The sequence below is a fragment of the Acinonyx jubatus genome, chromosome A2 (genome assembly GCF_027475565.1).
Source record: "Acinonyx jubatus isolate Ajub_Pintada_27869175 chromosome A2, VMU_Ajub_asm_v1.0, whole genome shotgun sequence".
In the NCBI taxonomy this organism is placed as follows: Eukaryota; Metazoa; Chordata; class Mammalia; order Carnivora; family Felidae; genus Acinonyx; species Acinonyx jubatus.
In genome coordinates this window covers 114,103,331-114,123,084 of record NC_069383.1, presented here as the reverse complement: position 1 = coordinate 114,123,084, position 19,754 = coordinate 114,103,331, and the positions used below count along the sequence as shown (strand labels likewise).

Below are 19,754 nucleotides of genomic sequence, written 5' to 3'. Positions count from 1 at the left end.
CTTTTATTGGAGGATGGTATTTAGAAATTAAGATCTGGGTGCTGCATGCTCATTGTCTTTTGAAAGGAAGAAGAGAAAATGAAAAATGGTATGTGTAATGTACAAATTGCTATGGAAGCACAACGGACAGAGTGACTGTTCCCACTAAAGGGAGTCTTCACTGAAGAAATGGTATTTGAAGTTAAATAGAGTTTTCCAGGCAGAAGTCAGGGTTGAGGGAGTTGGAGGGGGAAGGAGTAGAAAGAAATATATGTTAGCAGTATCAAGAGCATCTGACTGTAGACTTATAATGGCAGTGGCCCTTCTTTTATTTTCTCAGTACATAAACATTAGCAATCTTCACAGATTTTTATCTTTTTATTAGAGGATGGTCTCTATGTGAGCCTTGACAGTTGACGGTCTTCTCACCCCCTGTTTTCCCATGCAATCTTTCTTCTTTCTACATGTACCTAGTTCCTACTCTGCCAGGCCTACTGTAAGGCATTGGGGTGGTGCAGAGAAGAATTTTATAGCCCCTCCATCCAGAAGTTCTGGGGTCTGGTGTGAGATCCTTTTGCTTTCTTCTCTTTCCTCTAGCCCTTCATCAAGTGTCTAATTCTTAGTGCTTTTGCAGAACAGCCTATAAAGGCAAGAGGAAGTATTAGCAGTGTCTGTACTGTGAAACCGACACAATGCTTGACTCACTCACAAAGTCTTTTCTGTTCACAGATAACGATTGGTGTATATGATCCCTGTAACTTAGCCCAGCACCCTGGATGGCCTTTGAGGAATCTTTTGGTCCTAGCAGCCCACCGATGGTATTTACATGTGTGTGTCTGTGTCTCTGTCTGTGTCTGTCTGTGTGTCTCAGTCTACCTATTTTGGACATTGTGTCTGCCTATATCTGTCTCTTTTTTCCTCCAAATGCATGTTTTCATTTCTGGCATGGAAACCAGATAATAAATCCATAAGTCAGTCATGATCCAATTTCCATCAATGATGAACCCCTAAGTAGGTGTGTTATGGAGCTGAAGATTCTGACCATACTGCAGTGAAGATATTTCAGAGTAGGGGCAATCACCCAGAGGTCCCAGTCCCCAAATTCTCCAGCCCCTCCCTCCACCTGTCTGGGTCACTCTCAGATCGGATTTTCCTACTGTTACCATCTTCCTTTTCTCCTAGCCCTAAAATAATGAAAACAGGGTATCTAAGAGGTCAGTATACATTTGAAAAGATGCTCAACATCATTGTTCAGTGGACATAAAATATAATGAGATACTACTCAGTATTAGAGATAATGAGGTACCATGCTGAGATACTACTACATACCTACCAAATGACTTAAAAAAGATGACAATACCAAGTGTTGTCAAAGATGTGAATCAGTTGGAGCCCTCAAACACTGCTAGGAAACTGGCAGCATCCCCCAAAGTTAAAACTATCTGTGGCTCAGTGATTTCTTTCTCAGGTACATAATGCACAGAAATGTGTACTCAGATAGATACAAGCAAACACGCGTGCAAGAATTTTTATAGCGGCAGTATTCTTAATAATCAAACACCGGAAATAACCCGGATGTCCTTCAACAATGAAACGGATAAGAAATTGTGGTGTATTCATTGTGATGGAATGTGATGTTATAGCGAATCTGAGTGAAATACTGATACACGTATCAACACGGATGACCTAATGTTGAGTAAAACAGGCTGGACCTAGGAGAATACGTACTCTGTGATTCCTTCTAGGTAAAGATGAGACCAGACAAAACCCAGGAATGGACGTGGACAGTAGAGTAGTAGTTACTCTTGAAGGGGGGTGGGCAGTGACTGGGAGAAGGCATGAGATGAGCTCCTTTATATTTAAGATTTGTGTACTTGTCTTTGTATCTGTTTTACTTACGTAAAAGTGCTTAAAACAAATGAAGATAGCTAAATTACAGATTTTCCCCAGAGGGAGAATGGTTACACTTGCTTATCCAGGTGGTGAGTCTGTAGAGTGCACACAGGCCTCCTAACTAGTACTGACTGAGGTGCTGTTTCACAGAATATGAGTTCAGGGAGTGAGAAGGAGGCCCAGAAGAAACCATGTATGTCTTAGAGGTTCTTTTTAACATCTTGCAATCTCTTTTCCCCTGCACTGATGATTCATTTGTTCGAATTATTTATTTGCAAGATGATTGTTATATAAAATTCACTTAGAAAGCAATCACAGCCAACTCACTGCTCAGCCTCTAAACATTTGGACAAAGGAGAGCATACGTGTATGCATTCAAAATCTCTCAGAGGTTAAAACCATGCCCCAGGGGTGTCAGGGAGGCATAATTACAATGTTTTGAATACTCCAACTGGTTTTGCTGAAGCTCTTATGAGAGCTCTTTCTTTTCCTTCCTTAAAAAAAAAAAAATGAATTAATTAAAACCTGGCACCTGACATCAGGAGTAGCAGTTTCCAGTCTGTTGAAGTCCTCTGCTTCCGAGACCGCACCATGCAGGGGGTGAGAGACATCGCCCACAGCATCGTCTTCGAAGTGAAGCTTCCAGAAATGGCATTTAGCCCAGGTAATTTGCCGGTCGTTGAGAATGCATATAATTATCATTTATCAGAAACCTCATCAAGTTTAACTTTCCTTTCATCCCTTCACAATGGCAGCAGAAGGTAGAGAAAAGTACAGCTCTTACCTCTTTGCCCATGGGAACACCTCTCTTGAACAGAGGGCACTGCTCTGCTATTCAGAAAGCAACAAAGGCAAAGATTGTCCTCAGGAAATTTCCTCCAGGCCTTTTTTTTTTTTTTTTCCCAGACTTGAGGATTTTTTTTTCTCCCTTCCTAGTTTTTGTTTCATATAAAATCTTTATTCCTGACCTTTCTTAGAGGAAGAATGTTACTTACAGATTTATTTGTTACATAAAGTTATGTGTGATCCTGTTCTCCACATAGTAAACCAGTTAGCAAAAGTGCCATTTCTCCTTCCGTGTTTAATATTCTTTGTAAGATCCTGTGTGGTAGATATCATAAGTTAGGAAACTTGGGCTCACAGGTATTTTATAGATGTGTGTGTACGCATATGTTTATGTGTTTATATACATGTCACAAAGATAGAATACATACTCAACTTCGAGTAAAATAAAGATGTTAATACCCACCTCATGGAATATACCCTAGGGCAAATCTGGGTCCTGTGTAAAAGATATGCAATGTCTGGCGTAGGTATTTAATAAATGCTAATTTATGTTAATTTCTTATCTTACGCCAATCCCAGCGCTCTCCAAAACGATCCCTCAGATTTCTTTGACTTTCATGCTTTCCAGGGTACCTTTACATATGTTGTTTAATCTGCTTTTCACCACATCTGCGTTGTTCAAGACACATTGCTTTCTTTATAGTCTGGGGTCATGTGCTTGAGAGTGTGTGTGTCAGGGAGGGCAGTGGTAACATCTCTTCTGAGATGTCATTTCTGGAGTGCAGAAGTCAGAAGGCTTTAGGATTGACTCCGACAGCATTTTATCGGTGAGTCTTTGCCGCAGCACTGATAAGTGTTTTAAATAGATTTCTCGGAAAGATTGAGGGTGGACTCGGCTTGGTCAAGCAGAGGAGAAGGCTGTAAGTTATAAGTTCAGAGCCCTAAGAAATTCACTGCTTCCCTGCTGTCTTTAGATAGTTGCATTTGATTTAGCACCCTCTTCTGGCACATTCTAAAATAGCTTCCATGGACTCAACTTAGGTGCCATACCTTTGTTATTAAACTGCAATTGGTAGATAGTTCTAGGGGAATGGGTGAGTTAACTAACAAGTAATATGTGTCTGGTCTATGCCCCACAGGCCACTAGATGCCTTCCATACTAACTCACTCACTCAATCTTGCCAGCCACCCTACAGAGGAGGTACTTTTGTTTCCATTTTTATGATAAAGTCATTGGATGATTCTTCCTCCCCATTCCCAATTATCTTGCTGATACGTGGTGAAGCTGGCAAACTCCAGAAACATTGCACATTTCCTTTTGAAAAAGATGTTTTTTTGTCATCCAGTAATGCCTCTGCTACATTTTTTTTATGCTTGATACTGAGTGTAGATTATGTAATTTAGGAAAGGCAAGTTTTCTTTCTTTTTTCATGTAAATTAATATTATCCCTCATAGCTACAAATAAAACCTTAAATAAAACTTTGTAAAGAGTTATTCTGTAGCATAATGTGAACTGAAGGTATTGATATAGTAGTAGTTTATGCTATTTCGAAGACATCCTATAGTTGCAATGGCACTGGTATGAGAAGTATGGTTTTAAATATCCTCTGTCATCTTTGGCTCCTCGTGGTACAGCCAAGCCCACTGTCCACTGCTGATAGAAAAATTATTCTGGTAGCCAGCAGAAGGAGGCAGCAGACTCTACAGAGAGTGGGAGATCCTTCATTTCACGTCCTTGATGTTCTCCTCCTGATTGTTCACCTGTGAGAAAACAAGACCTAATTTTCCCCTAAAAAAAAACGTTTTTCTATTAATTTGGGGCATGTCTTATGGATTTGATTTATATAGAGGCAGATAGGATAGATCAAGTATATTTTTTTCATTATTAATAAGCTTAAGGTATGTCTAATTTTCTTAGAAATGGCTGTAACATTTTGAGAACAGAGATGTTTTCACTTGAAAGAGATTTTATTTGTACCATGACTTCTTATCTGTAACAGGAGAAAGCTTAGGCCAGGGTTATTAATTGCAGAACTAGACTGTGTGGTTTGAAGTTCTTTTCAAGTTTTTGGCTATATGTTAGGGATGCATTTTTTTTTTAAATTAAATGTAAGACTAGTGAGAAAAGCAGACAAAATATGAATTAGTAGCATGTCTGAACTCCTTCCCCAGAAAAAAGAATTTTGAACTCTTAACCTTTTTTAAGAACTCAAATCTATTACATCAGTTCTAATTTTTTGTTATATTAAAAAAACACATGTGTGCATCAGAGTGCCTGAGTTATAATGGGAAGGGACATTTGTTTTCTGGCTCCTCACTGTGAATGATATGTCCAGCCATACTGGGGCCCAAGTAGCTTTTGAAGATAGTTGGCCCCAAGGTTTTCCGTTGGTCATCCTATCGCAGAAAGGAAAGATTGTGTCAAGGAAATCTACACCTTCTAGGTCCCATAATTATATTGAGCAATACTGTTTTTAAAAACTAAGGTCAAACGTGGAAAAGTTCCCAAGGAAAGGAAAATAGAAGTGTTGACAGCCATCTAAAAGTAGGAGAATGGCCAAAGAACACCAGAATACAAATTAGAAACATAGACTTCTTCCCAGTAGTCCTGTACATCTTTAAGTCCAGGAGTTTCTGTTCCTTCAAAGACTGTTACTTAGGGCAGATACTGGAGGGGACGCTGGCAGGGTAGATTGTGACTGAGTGAATTCCCTGTTACAGAGTAGAGGCTTTCTTGTGAATCTCAGGTACTTGGTGAGAAAGGGAGAGTAACAGAGGTCCTAAGATGTGAAGAGGGTAATAGAGTGAATGGCCCCCCCCCATTAGCAGATTGCCAGCAAGAAGTCAGGTTACCATTAAGGTAAGAAAGTGAGACTTATAAGAGGATTTTGTAATAATAGAATAGAGCAGCCACAGGATCCTTATCCTCCAATGCTGCTACACAGCATTGCCTGTAGCACACTTCAAGAACTGGGATTGGAAATTCAGAGGCACCGACTGCAGAGATTAAAAGAAGTTGGTAGAGAAGAGAGAAGTCAGGGAAGGGGAAAGACTGACTAGATAAGGATGAGCTTAAAGGAGAGGGCAGCTTAACAAAGGGACAGGATAGGTGCGCAGAGACAGGGTTGAGAGGCAGAGCAGAGTGCTGTGGTAAGGATGAGGAACAGAAAGGATGCACTGAACATAGAGGTTCAAATCCTGATGGGAAGCTCAGCAGAAAGTGTGCTGCAGTCATGCTGGCTGGTCTTCCGCAGATAAGAGAGCCTTGCACCGGGTTATACCTATCCCAAGTTGGGTTGTCTTTTTTCGAGCAGCTCCCAGGAACTGCAGAAGTTGAGGTGGCTCAGGCCAGAGTCCAGGGCTATTTCAGAAGCCCCTCTGCAGGAAAACCCTGGTGATCTCTCAGCGAGGGTCCTGGTAGTAGAGGAAGGTGTTGAGCAACTGCTTCAAGTACATGCAAATTCAGGTCCCTGAGCCGCTTTGAGAAAGAAGTGAACTGAAAGCTTCTTAATGTGTGCGCCATCTTGCCACTTGACTTACATGTTTTTATTCGTCCCTCCTTCATTAAACGTACTATTTTATTTGCCTTAAGATTGTCCCAAAGCAGTCGGATGGGAAAAAAACCAGAAAGGCGGCATGGGACCGAGGATGGTGAACCTCAGTGAATGTATGGACCCTAAAAGGTATATTTTGGAAGCTGTTTTCTCCCAAGGGGACCGTTGGTAATGAGGACACACAGCAGGTTCTGTCAGGCCAACCACATCGCTCACATCAGTGCAGGGGGTACCATTCACATTGACAACGAGTGTTACTCCACTCTTTGCTGCCTGACTTGATTTAAGTGTGGTTGTGAGAATTAACCACCTGATGGAGGTCCTGAAGGGCACACAGTTCATCTGGTCTTCTAGACATTATAAATTTTGTTCTTGCTTTGATCTGAGTCTCTCAAACTAGTTAGTTACAGATACGTGCTACCTTGTAGTCTTTATTCGTGGCCTTTTAATTTCATCCTATTAGCCTACATTGAAGGACGTTATAAGAAATATTTCATAGAAATTAGTGTTGTGTTTAAGGGATAAAAGTGCACCCTTTTTTGAGGGGCCAGTGACTCCTCTAAGTGGTCATGCTTCCATTTTCACTTTGGCTGCTAGGGACTCGGTATCAGATTTGTGGCCTGTCGGTAGCAGTTACGGAGATCCACACGGGCACATGTGCTGTGCTGTTTCTCCTCGCTGTTGCCCTCATGCTTCATCTTATTTTCCCTGTGATCTCATTTTGCTTAGTTAGGATTTGGTCCTCATTTTCTTATTCAGATGCTTTCTATCTTTTTAAGACAAGATTGGGGCATAAATGAGTGACTGAATGGATAAATAATTCTGTCGTTTTCTAGGTTAGCTGAGTCATCAGTGGATTTAAATCTCAAATTGATGTGTTGGAGATTGGTCCCTACTCTGGACTTAGACAAGGTTGTGTCTGTCAAGTGTCTGCTGCTTGGAGCCGGCACCTTGGGTTGTAATGTCGCTAGGACACTGATGGTAAGTTTGTGGGGGCCAAATCGTACCTCTGAAGCTGTGGCTTCTCCTCTTATCTTAATATACCAGATTGCTTTCCTCCTCCCAGAGTTACCTACTCCTCTTTCCCTCCCATCCTTCCTTCTTCCCTCCCTTTTTCCCTTTCTTTTTTCTTTTGTCAGTTATCTTTTTATTATAAAAGGAATTCATACTTTTATCACAAAGTAGAAACAGAAGGTCTTTCTCCACCCTCCTCTCGTCCCACTTCCCAGAATTCAGCAGACTTCCTAGATTAGTACACAGTATGTCCTTCCCTGACGTTTTCATAGGCACTTGCAAGTAAAGAGAGGGACATTTGTCACTTTTGCTGTCATTTATTTATATTTGCAAAAATTGGATCATAGCATACTGTCTGTAACAGGTTTTTATTCTTAACTCAATAGAAAAATAATTGTGGCTCTCTGTATGTTCTATATTTGGTATATGTAGTATTTTGTTGTATGACTCTGCCCTCACTTTATTTCGATTTCAGCATATTTTTTTGAGATACTGTTGAAATGAACATTTTTAGATCTTTACATATCTATGGGATTATTTGTTTAGGCAGAAATCCCTATAAGTAGAATTATTATGTTAGAGAGGATGTATTGTGTGTATGCTATATGTATATGTGTGTATACTGTGTATATATATGTATAGTATATACACACATATATATATATACTATATACTATATAAACTATATATATACTATAATATATATACATTATATACTATATACTATATATACTATATATACATACTATATATAATACGTATATATGGGTTTTTTTCAAACTAAATCACCTTTCCCAAAACATTTTACGAGCCTGTACTTTTAGAAGCATATATGACTTTTTAATTTGCTTTTCTTTTACTAGTGAGGGTGAATCTTTAATTTTGTTTCCTTTGTGAATTTTATTCTATTCATGTGATTTTATAATTAATTGACACAAAATACATATGGTATTCTCTTAGCATCTTTTAAAACTCTCTTTATCTTTTAAAAAATCTTTCCTCATTCCTAATGTTGCATGTGTATGTTTTCTCTTTTTTTCTCTTATTCAGACTTGCCAGAGAGCCTTGTCTACTGTAGCATTCTTTTTGGAGGGCTAAGTCCTTGATTTATTTTTTAGTTCTATAGTTTTTGTTTTTGTTTTGTATTGCTTTCAGATTCATTAACATCTATTTTTATCTTCATTAATAATCTTCCTCTCTTTGTGGAATTTATTTTATTATTCTTTTTCTGGCTTCCATAATTAGGTGCTTAGGTTTTCTTAATATTTTTAAAAATGATAAAGTCAGTAAAGACCCACTATAGAAAATTTGTAAAGTATAAAAGTTACGAAGCAGGAAAAGAAGATACCCATTTTCCTACCACTTTTTCACTTATTTCCTTTCAATGTTTGTTAAATACATATTTAAAATTTTTATTTGATTTATAATAATGCTCCTTGCTAATTTATCTGTTACCCTTGTAAACACTTTCTCATGTCATTAGAAATGATGCTTATAAAGCATTTTTAATGACTAGAATATGCCTTCTTCTATGATGAATATAATGTACTGAGACACTCCCCTAATGGTAGGCATTAATATGTTTCCAATATTTTACAACTATAAATTATGTTGTGGAGCATTTTTGTTCATATTTCAGATTACTTCCTAGTATAGATTGCTGTAAGTATTTTCTTAGGATATATTGCTACAAGTAGGTTGAAAGATATGAACATTTGAAAGATTCTAGACACATATTGCCAAATTGCTTTCCAGAAAAATTAGATCAGTTTACATTCTCAACTCGTGCAATAGTTTTTTCATCTCCACATCCTCACCAGCACTGAGTATTATCATTTTCTTCAATGAGTATTATCGTTTCCTTTAATCTTTACAGATTAGCCATTTAAACCGTGTAGCATCCCAGGAAGCCAAAAGTTAAGTGCAAACCCACACTCACATGTGGCTAACCCATAGTATGTTTGTAATTTATTTGGCTTTCTTCCCACTGCCCAGTATGTTCCCAGACTGCCTTCCTTGCAGTCCTCTCAGCATTGCTTTAAGGAATGTAAAAACACTTGAGAAGTAAATGTCCTCAAACCAAGCACAAGTGACTTTTGGGTTGTCCTTGTCTTTATTCCACCTCCACAGTAGGTTGCTTAGCTGATGAAAGTCACTTACAAAACTGGATGAGTAGATCTGAGTTTACCAGTGGGCTTTCAAAACCAATAATGTAAAAACTATGCTTTTGAAAGGATGGATTCTGTCCTTTCATTCTCAACCCTGAAAATGAATCTTGGGTACTAGTTGACTGTCCCCTGGGAACCGTCAGTATAATTGAATTTCAGAGTCCCTAATGGAAGGCTATTGAAATAAGAGAGAGAGCAGAATTAGCTTTGTAGCCAATCATGGCAGGGGCTTCTCTTCGATCACTGTGCCTATTTATGATATGCTGAAATGCACACACTACACCCCACCCTCCAGAAAGCAGTCATCTCTATTTGGTTGCAACTCTCAGGATCTTAACCCTTCCCACCATTAACCAGATCTATGACCTTCAGTGATTTCTGGGCTACGCTTTGCATATCTGTGAAACAAAACAGTTGGACTAAGGATGTTAGAGATGCCATCTCAGTTTAAAATTGTGTGGTTCTATAATACTTTAAAGGAATTATAATTAAAGTGTATGAAATCATGCAAACTATTTGAGAGAATATAGAATTGTCCCCTGTATTACCGAATATTAACAAGCCCTTTACGTCTTCAGTAGTACAAAATCTTCTGCGATGTTATACAACAGAAAATAACTTGTAAGTCATTTTTCTGAGGCATTAATTCAGGCTTTAAGTGAGTTTTAATGTGAGCTGTTATTTATATTTAATTACTCATTAAGGGAAAGCAAGTACATTTGGGGGCTTATCGCTAATTCTTTTAAGATAGCAACATAGACAATTCTCATGGGACTCACCTCCAACTCTTTCTCTGGTGCCACTGTCAAAACTAATGACTTATTAGACCCACTCTGACATTTCTTAGATTCATTACTGCAGGAAACTAGGCACCGGGTATATAATTATTTTTGTCTTTTAAAGGAAGCTGGCCCTCTGTTAATCAAAAACTGAATTTGCACAATTCAGTTTCTAAAGTTTCCTGTATTTTGAGATTCCCAAGCTATTCCAAAACTAAACCTCTTTATAGGTTGCAAGAGAGACACCCTGTGAAATGTTCATCAGAAACACACCATGATCTCTTGTTTCCATGCAGGGTTGGGGTGTCAGACACATCACATTTGTGGACAATGCCAACATCTCCTACTCCAATCCTGTGAGGCAGCCTCTCTATGAATTTGAAGATTGCCTAGCAGGTGGTAAGCCCAAGGCCCTGGCTGCAGCAGAGCGGCTCCAGAAAATATTCCCTGGAGTGGTATGTTGATGCTATTCGGGAATGTTGGAGGTTTTCTCCTGTAGCTTTCCGTGCTTAATCTTGGGGAATGAGGGCCTGTGGTATTGGTAAAAGAGAGTCAGATGTTTGTCACTTACTACCTGGGCCTTCATCATATGGCTAAGCCTCTCCTTATCTCAGAGATGGGGTTAAAAAACAAAACAAAACTCGTGTCTATTGTGAAAATAAAATGAAGAGTGAGAAAATGTTTTTGTGAGTGGCAAAGTATTACCTGAGTTTAAGTTGAGGAATTTGGGAGTATGCATATATTTATATCCAGCTTTGTTTGAAAGGGATTTATTTTTTTTTTAATTTTTTTTAATGTTTATTTATTTTTGAGAGACAGAGCATGAGTGGGGGAGGGATAGAGAAAGAGAGGGAGACACAGAATCCGAAGCAGGCTCCAGGCCTGAGCTGTCAGCACAGAGCCCGACATAGGGCTCGAACTGTGAGATCATGACCTGAGCTGAAGTCGGATATTTAACCAACTGAGCCACTCAGGTGCCCCGAAAGGGATTTATGATAGCTCAGATACAGGATGTTATTTTTCCTTCATCACCAAAATACTCAATAGTTACTGAATACAGGTTTATGAAATTAAATTGGATGTAAGTCCACACAGAAGGATGATGTGGCTACCTGAGCTGCTTGTATTTGAATCAGACTGTTCCCTTTAAAAACACACTAGATAATAAGAGACAAGTCATTCAACTCATTTGATTCAAAATCTGGCAAGATTTTTTTTTTTTTTTTTGAGGTCATCCACAAAAGAGAATCTGCAACTTGCACACTTAATCAGTTGGTCTGACAGAAGTTAGATTAGATATCTCCGAAGCATCTGCTACCACTTAGTGCCACAAGAGGCTCTCGGCCTCAGCTAAAAGATAGCCCACTTTCTCAAAGTTTTTCTGTGTAATCGCTCAGTATTATATTCATTATATATGAATTCATATGAATATATATGAAAAGATTATTTCAGAATCTTTTGCTTGAAAAGAAGCAACATTGATGGTTTTGTTCATTTCACCAGCAATCTTGAGGAGCATGGTTTATTGGGTTTAATTCAACACTAATGATTAAGCGCCCACTGTGTATCCAGTTAAGTGCTAGAGGCCAAAAAGAAATAAAAATGTTACAACCCTGTCAATTGAGGAGGCGTATTAGTTAACTTTCTGCCACATTATTGCATATCACACAGTCCTAACCTCTCCCTGCCTTATTATTATAAGCATTTATCTCAGGCTCCCAGGTCTGCAGATTGACTGTAGCTTAGCTGCTGGGCTAGGCTGGACTCCAGGCTTTAAGTCAGGTTCCAATTTGCTCTGTAAGTCATTGTTTTAAAATCTGGGCTTACAGAGCAACAGTCTGGGTCATGCTCTTCTGGTAGAAGGTGGGAGTGTAAAAGGATTGGTGAAAACTTATTATACTTCTAAAACCTCAGCTCACCAGTGACACAGTGTAGCATCTTCCATTTATATGCCCAAGCCAGTCACAGGGCCAAGCGCAAAGTCAGTGGGGTTTGTCAGAATACTCTGCCTTTCTAGTGGGAGGTCCTGCAAAGTCATCTGGCAAAGGGCAAAGACATTCTATTAGTGGGAGGCAGTGCATAGTTGGGAAGAATAATCCAGTCTGTCACTGGAGAGTGAGCTCCCCTCAGGGCCGAGACAGACCTGGCTTTGAATCTGAATTCAGCTACTTTCTAGTTGCCTGAAATTTTTCCTTGCCCAAATGGTCTGTGACCCAGTGCAGTCCCCCCTATTTATTTGTACAGCTGTTCTGTTACTTATTAAATATTTCAGGCCTTCCGTATGTTAGGGACTGGGGCACAAGCAGGAAAAGTTCTCTCTCCTCTCCGTGGAGCTTCTATAGTCCAGAGGGGTACATGGTCCCTAACACCTAATTTTGTAAACAGTTGTAATTGTTAAGTGCATGAAAAAGGAGCTCGGTTTCTGTGAGGGCGTTTACCAGGCAGCCTGACCTAAGCTAGACTCCCTTGAGGAAGCTAAGTCCTGAAGGATGAGTGAGTGGGAGTCAGCTAGATGAAGAGTAGCAGAGCTGTCTGCAAACGCCTGAGGCAGGAGACAGCATGGTGCTTCTGTGGAACTGAAGGAAAACCAGGAAGGGGAGCACTGACGTCAAGGAAGACAGAGAAGGGGCTAGGGCAGAAGCAAGGGCCGGGTCACTCTGGGCCTTTGAGATCAAGTTCACCTTTTCTTGAAACCATCAGCTTACCAGGGTCGAACCTCCTCTTCAGCACTTACATTGTGCTACTGTGTTTTCCCTACTGGGTTATTCAGTCCTGGAGGCCAGGAGCCAGGGTTTTTATACTTTCATCCTTCCTGCCTTGTAAGCAATAATAGATAATGTACAGAATCCATTAAAGTACTAGTGTAATCCATCAATTTCCTGCAAAGTACTTGTGAAACTATTTCACCTGCCAATTACCCAGACTTACGGCATTTTCTTTGTATGTTCAGTTTGGTGTAGTTTTTTCATTCAGCAGATACTTACTCATCCCCTTACACCAGGCCACAGACACAGGCTAGTCCTAAGTGAACAAGATGTGAAAAGAACTGCTCTGCTACAAATACCCTGTCTAATTCCGGGGTTGAATTAATTGAGTCGGAAACAAAGTAACCTTTAAAAAATCAAATAAATATTTGAGATTACCGTTTTTGTTTTTGTTTTTGTTTTTAAATACAAGGCAATGTAGGATTGTGGAACCACACCAGAGGTTTTAAAACCCAACTCTGGACATCTGTTTACAACCCTGATGAGTAATTGGTATTGGACCAGCTCTTCTATCATAAACAATTACACAGCCGGGTAAAATATATAAAATGACTCTCTCCAGGCAGTGGAGTAGTGAAAGGCCATGGTCCTAGACAGAAGGGAAAGAAGGAATGTTTGTCCCAGCCCATTACATGGAGGTACTTTCTGGCCTTTGCTAGAGCCCATGAGGAGCCCAAGGAGATGTTCTTGGGTTTGATGAGCTGAGGAAACTGAGATCTGAGTTCAGAGCAGCTAAGGGGGCTGAAACATGCAGGACAGAGTATCAGACATGCAGGAGCTGGGCAGAGGTGGAGTCTGGAGCATCTTGAGCCTTTGACCAGTTCAAGTCACGTGTGTTCAGGGCATGACTCTGTAAAGCCGGGCAAAAAAGCACTACCATCTGTTGTGAGTGGAATGGAGACTTCAGAGCTACCCCAAGGCCATGAGACATTGGAGACCCACCTATCCAGAATGGAGCTCCCTTATTGAACACCCTGAGCCCTTAGGTGACACCCCAGTAAGGTCAGAACTACACATAAAAGCTAAACCACAGAGCTTCCAGCAGAAAGCAGCATAGTGCTCTCGTGATAAACAGAGATTATCTAGGACCCAGCAAATACTGACCATAAGTGGAAAAATGGGTAGCGTGGATCTCATCAAAACCTAAAATTTTCAGGGGCACATGCATGGTTCAGTTGGTTAAGCATCTGACTCTTGATTTTGGCTCAGGTCATGATCTCACAGTTTATGCGATCAAGCCCTGAGTTGGGCTCTATTCTGTGAGATACTTAGGATTCTCTGTCTCCCTCTTCTTTGCCTCTCGCTCTCTCATTCTGTCTCTTTCCCTCTCTCTCAAAATAAACATAAAACACACACACACACACAAACACACACACACACACAACCTAAAACATCTGCTTCTCAAAAGGTGCCATTAACAGAATGAAAAAGGTGGCCAAAACCCAGAAAATACACAGGGTAGGTCTATTTGGCAAGAAGCTGTTCCCCAGAATCCATAAACAACCCCTACCACTCAGTAATAAAAGGACAGACAAGTCTTTTTTTAAGGGGGACAGATTGTGGAGGTACTGATTTCATAGTGAAGATCTATAAATGGCCAGGGCACACATAAAAACGCTCAACTTTTGTAGTCTCAGGAAAATATGAGTTAACACCATGGAGATCTATCACTATCCACCCACTGCAGTGGGTCAAGTTAAAAAGACTGACAGGGGGGCACCTGGGTGGCTCAGTCGGTTGAGCGTCCGACTTTGGCTCAGGTCATGATCTCACAGTTTGTGAGTTCAAGCCCCGCATCGGTCTCTGTGCTGACAGCTTGGAGCCTGGAGCCTGCCTCGGATTCTGTGTGTCCTGTTCTCTCTGCCCCTCCCCCACTCACACTCTGTGTCTCTCTCAAAAATAAACATTAAAAAAAAAAAAAAAAAAAAAAAGACAAGGCTGAATGTTGTCAGGCTGTGGAGCAACCAGAACTCAGTCTGCTACTAAAACAACCACTTTGTAAATCAGCTCAACAGGTTCTCATGAAACTACACCTACCTAATTACCCAGAAATCCCACTCGTGGATGTTTACCTAAAAGAAACGAAAATATATATACCCTAAAACACTTATGGAAGAATGTCCATAGCAGCTTTGTTCCTAATGGCCAAAATTTAGAAATAACCCAAATAGCTGTCAGTGAGAGATTGAATAAACAAATCGAGGTATTTTCACAATGCAAAAAGGAGCATGCTCTTGGTACTTAACAATATGGGCACACCTCAGAAGCATTATGCTGAGCAAAAGAAGCCAAACACCAACAGATGTATACCATAGGATATCATTTATATGAGGTTCTAGAATAGGCAAAAACTAATCTAGGGTTTAAAAGGTGGTTGCATCAATGGTTGTCCCAGTGGCGGTGAGGAGTAGTGGGGATTGACTGGGAAGGAGCACACGAGCACATTCTGGGGTGATGAAAATGTCCTGTGTCTTAAGGTATATGCAGTGGTTCACCTGCAGTTTGTTGAAACACAGCCAACTGTACACTTAAAATCTATGTATTACACTCTTCTGTAAACCATACTTCACCCTGACTACACATATGAATCATGAGGGTAGTTTGAGAAAATATTGATGGCAGGGTCCCCTCTCAGAAATTCCAGTTGAGATAGTCTGGGGAGAAGCCTGGGTATCAGGAATTTCCAAAACTCTTTGGGTGGTTCTAACGCACAGCCAAGGTTGAAAACTGCTGTGTTGAAACTTGCCAAATTCCGGCCTCAGGCGTGTGGACCAAATGGTGGGCTGAGAGCCAGTCCTACAGAGGCTTGCTGGCTGCAATTTTAGCAAGCAGAGAACGATTTAGGTTAGTAAAGTGGGTATGGATCTGTGTTACTGAAAAGGTCAGAATTGGCGTTGATTAATTATGCTTTGGTGTCACTAATGTACCTAAATAATACCAAGATCAAGCTACCATCTTCTCAAATGCTTTGTCAATTGTAATACAACAGTAAGGTATTAACATTGCTGTGGTCTTTGCTTATTGTTTACCACAGTATTGAGTATATACATGATACTTAATGAGTGAATTCCTTAATGAGGTCCAGATAGTTGTCTTTGTAATGTTTTCATTGCCAAATTGGACTTGTTTTGAACGCTTTCTGAAGTCCTTTCTGCTTGGTGTCTTTTCCTGCTTTGCTTGCAACATTTTTTTTTTCATTCTTTTAAATATTGTTGCCTTTGCTACCACTGTCACTTTCTTGAATTCCAGAGATTAGGTTCAAAGTTTAAGATAAGGAGAAAATAGCTACAATCCACAAAATAGAATTTTCCTTTGTAAAAGCACCTACTTATTCTGCCCCCTGAGCTGTTTTTCTAGTAGGTGACGGGTTTTGGCAAATGAACGAGAAAGTTGATGTTTTCACACTCCTCCTTGTGGCCAGCGCTATGCAGGGGATTAAGGGTGTATGTAGTTTGTGACTCTACAACACTTTCTTTTCTGTGGACAGTTAATGTCCCTGACTTCACTGACACCCATATGTGACTCACTGTTAATCTGCCAAGACACTGTGGGGCCAGCAGGGGACAAATAGTAAATTACAGAGCTGTCCTAAAGCCCCTGAGGAGAACCCAGGCCACCAGGTAACTTCTCTGGACAAGGAATGAAGCTTCACTTCAGTACCACACTGTGCTATAGCTCAGCCCCTGTCCCTTTCCCTCTCAAACAAATATCTGCACACTCCTAAGTAGATTTTCTGATTGTAAGTTAGCAAGTACAGTTTTTGGTTTAGAGAGGTTTTTTAAAAATGCATATACCCCTAAGAAGATTAACACAGTCAGTCATACTAATCTTATATAAATTTATTAAATCAAATGTTTTCTGTTATAATATCCTATTTGGAGATGTTATGCACTAAGAAAATCAGCGGGGTGGGGGGCAATTTGGGAAGAAGTAGGGAGAAACAACTCAGCTAGACAGAGGGGACTTGGGCAGACACAGGGCATTTTGATAGAGGTTCCTGGCCTCAGATTATAGGAAAAAGTCAAAGGCACCATTTTCTTCAGTGTCCTCCTTGGCTCAGATGGACGTGCCTCCCTCCTTTGGAACTAGGATCCGTATGTCTCTACTTGCTGCTATATACATCCACGCTCAGAGACCTGGGGATGACAGGATAAGATAGTCTAGGATGTAGAGGTGAAGAAGGTCAGGGCACGGGTAGCAAAAGGAACAAGCAGCATGATCGTGCACAGAGAAATTTCTGGTTGCAACTGACCACACTTACATGTTCGTAGCTATGGGGAGACACAGGCTCTAAGATACCACCTGTGTTTGCTTCAGACATCCGTATATCTGGGTTTTTCCCTAGAATGCCAGAGGGTTCAACATGAGCATCCCCATGCCTGGACACCCAGTGAACTTTTCCAGCGTCACCTTGGAGCAGGCCCGCAAAGACGTGGAGCACCTGGAGCAGCTCATCGAAAGCCATGATGTCGTGTTCCTGTTGATGGACACCAGAGAGAGCCGCTGGCTCCCTGCCGTCATTGCTGCGAGCAAAAGAAAGGTAGAGTGTGTGGATCCTGGGCTCTTGTTTCTGGTTGTGACTTAATGTACCATCACTCTGGAGGGAGAGGTGTCCTTTGTCTGCCTTCCTTCCAGAAGAGAGATGTGCTGTGTGTGACCCAGTGACATGGTGCCAAAGGGCTTCCGCTGGTACGTGCTGTCTTTGCCTCACGCACCACCGTCCAGTATAATAGTTATTCTTTACTATTTAATTTTCATAGGAACCTTTTGAGACACTGTATCTCAAAGGGATATTCTACTTACATTAAAACGTAAGCCACCTGGGTGGCTCACTTGATTGGGCATTCAACTTTGGCTCAGGTCATGATGATCTCCTGGCTCAAGAGTTTGAGCCCTTCGTCAGCTCAGAGCCTGGAGCCTGCTTCAGATTCTGTGTCTCCTTCTCTCTCTCTGCCCCTCCCCTGCTCATGCTTTGTCTCTCTCTCTCTCTCAAAAATAAATAAACATTTTAAAAAAATCTTTTTTTAAACATAAGCTCCAAGAGGACAAAGACGCTCTTGTTTACTCTTTGGTCAGTGACACATTCAAGGGCCAACAGTAGTGAATGGTTAAATAAATCCTAGTACATAAATGTGATGGAATAATACGCAGCCATGCACAACGTGTTTTCAAAAACTTTAATAACATGGAACATACCACATTATGTTAAATAAGCAAGATATGATATTGTATATATTTAATATAAATTGTTTATATAAACACATACACATTTGTATCTGTTTGGGCGAGGAGGTCAGGAGGGGAGGCAAGAAGGGAGAAAGGAAGGGAGGGAAAGAGAGATCGGGAGAAAACAATGGGAAGAAATACCCCAAATTATTAGTAATAAGTGTTTGAGCCATGAGATTGTGATTTTTTTTTCTGTTACAGTTTTTCTTTATTTTCCAACTTTCTTTATAACCAGAAATTTCAGAGAATAAGTTGTAAGTAAGAGAAGTTCTTCTAGTACAAATGAGAAAACAATCGTCCTTAAAAATCTGCATAGTGTGTGAATCATATCTCAGTGAAGCTGTTATAAAAAAAGAAAATCTATGTAGGCGTGTCAGATGATAGCATATGGTGGAAAGAATGAGGTTGAGAACTCTCTAGATTTGGTTTGATGCATTTACCTCTTACCAGCTAAGTGACCTTGGGCATATTAGCGAGTGACTGCTCTGTCTGACTTTCAGGATTCTCATCTGTAATTGGAAATGTGTGCTGGGAGTTTTAAATGAAACCAAATGAGATAATTATTGTTAATTACTGGTCAAGGGTTTTGTGTGTGTGTGTGCACTTAATAAATCCTCAATATTGGGTAGCTTTTACCAGTATTGGCTTCCAAGACTCTAATTATACTCATACGCAATTACTTATAAAATAAATTCTGAAAGTTGACCAAGTATGAAATTAGCCGCGGCTTAAAATATAAGTGTCTCTTAACTCTAGACTTTTATTCCTTGAAATCCACAGCTTGTCATCAATGCTGCCTTGGGGTTTGACACATTTGTTGTCATGAGACACGGCTTGAAGAAACCTAAGCAGCAAGGAGCTGGGGACTTGTGTCCTGGCCACCTTGTGGCACCTGCCGACCTCCTGGGCTCATCGCTTTTTGCCAACATACCCGGCTACAAACTTGGCTGCTATTTCTGCAATGATGTGGTGGCCCCAGGAGATGTAAGTGGATTTCTCTGTGCTTCCAAATATTTCCTACAACTGTCTTGTCCACTGGGGCAAAGAGGCCCGACTCTCTTTTATGACTATTTAAATACTGTCTTTTAACAAAGAGAAGAATTCTCCAATTTGGGGGGTGACATTATCCCACCATGAGCCTTGATTGGCGTCGTCAACTGTGCACAGCTGTTCCTTGTTCACTAATGTAAACGTAGTGACCAACCACTTTTGTAGAAAGCCCAGCAGGGAAACTGCAGGATAGACTGGTCCCTGGAAGCACTGTCTCCTTTGAAGAGAGCATTAAGTAAGGGGTCTGAAGACTTGGACACTGCCTCATGGGGTGATTCCAAATAAGGCTCTTACGCTTTCTTTGCTTCTGCAGAATCGGGCTGGGCCCCTTGTTAGATTTAGCAAGTGAAAATATATGGGCTTCCCAGTTAACTTGGAATCTCAGGTAAACAATATTTTAGTATAAATTTGTCCCATGCAATATTCAAGACCTGCTCATACTAAAAAAATATTTCTTGTCTATCTGAAGTTCAAATTTATCTGGGCATCTTGTGTTGTATCTGCCAACCCCAGTAAGGGAGGGAAGAATACTTTCCCTG

The 19,754-nt window shown here is 40.5% G+C and overlaps 1 protein-coding gene across 3 annotated transcripts in view; it reads left to right on the top strand.

Moving 5' to 3' along the window:
- Positions 1-19,754, top strand: part of ATG7 (autophagy related 7) — a 247,397-nt gene that overhangs the window by 41,169 nt on the left and 186,474 nt on the right. For all 3 annotated transcript variants that reach the window (XM_027042645.2, XM_027042646.2, XM_027042648.2), the window contains 7 exons: positions 709-797; positions 2,415-2,536; positions 6,252-6,342; positions 7,050-7,194; positions 10,471-10,629; positions 17,285-17,479; positions 18,946-19,149. In XM_027042645.2, coding sequence (XP_026898446.1) covers positions 709-797; positions 2,415-2,536; positions 6,252-6,342; positions 7,050-7,194; positions 10,471-10,629; positions 17,285-17,479; positions 18,946-19,149 — 1,005 coding nt within the window. The remainder of the gene's footprint in view (positions 1-708; positions 798-2,414; positions 2,537-6,251; positions 6,343-7,049; positions 7,195-10,470; positions 10,630-17,284; positions 17,480-18,945; positions 19,150-19,754) is intronic.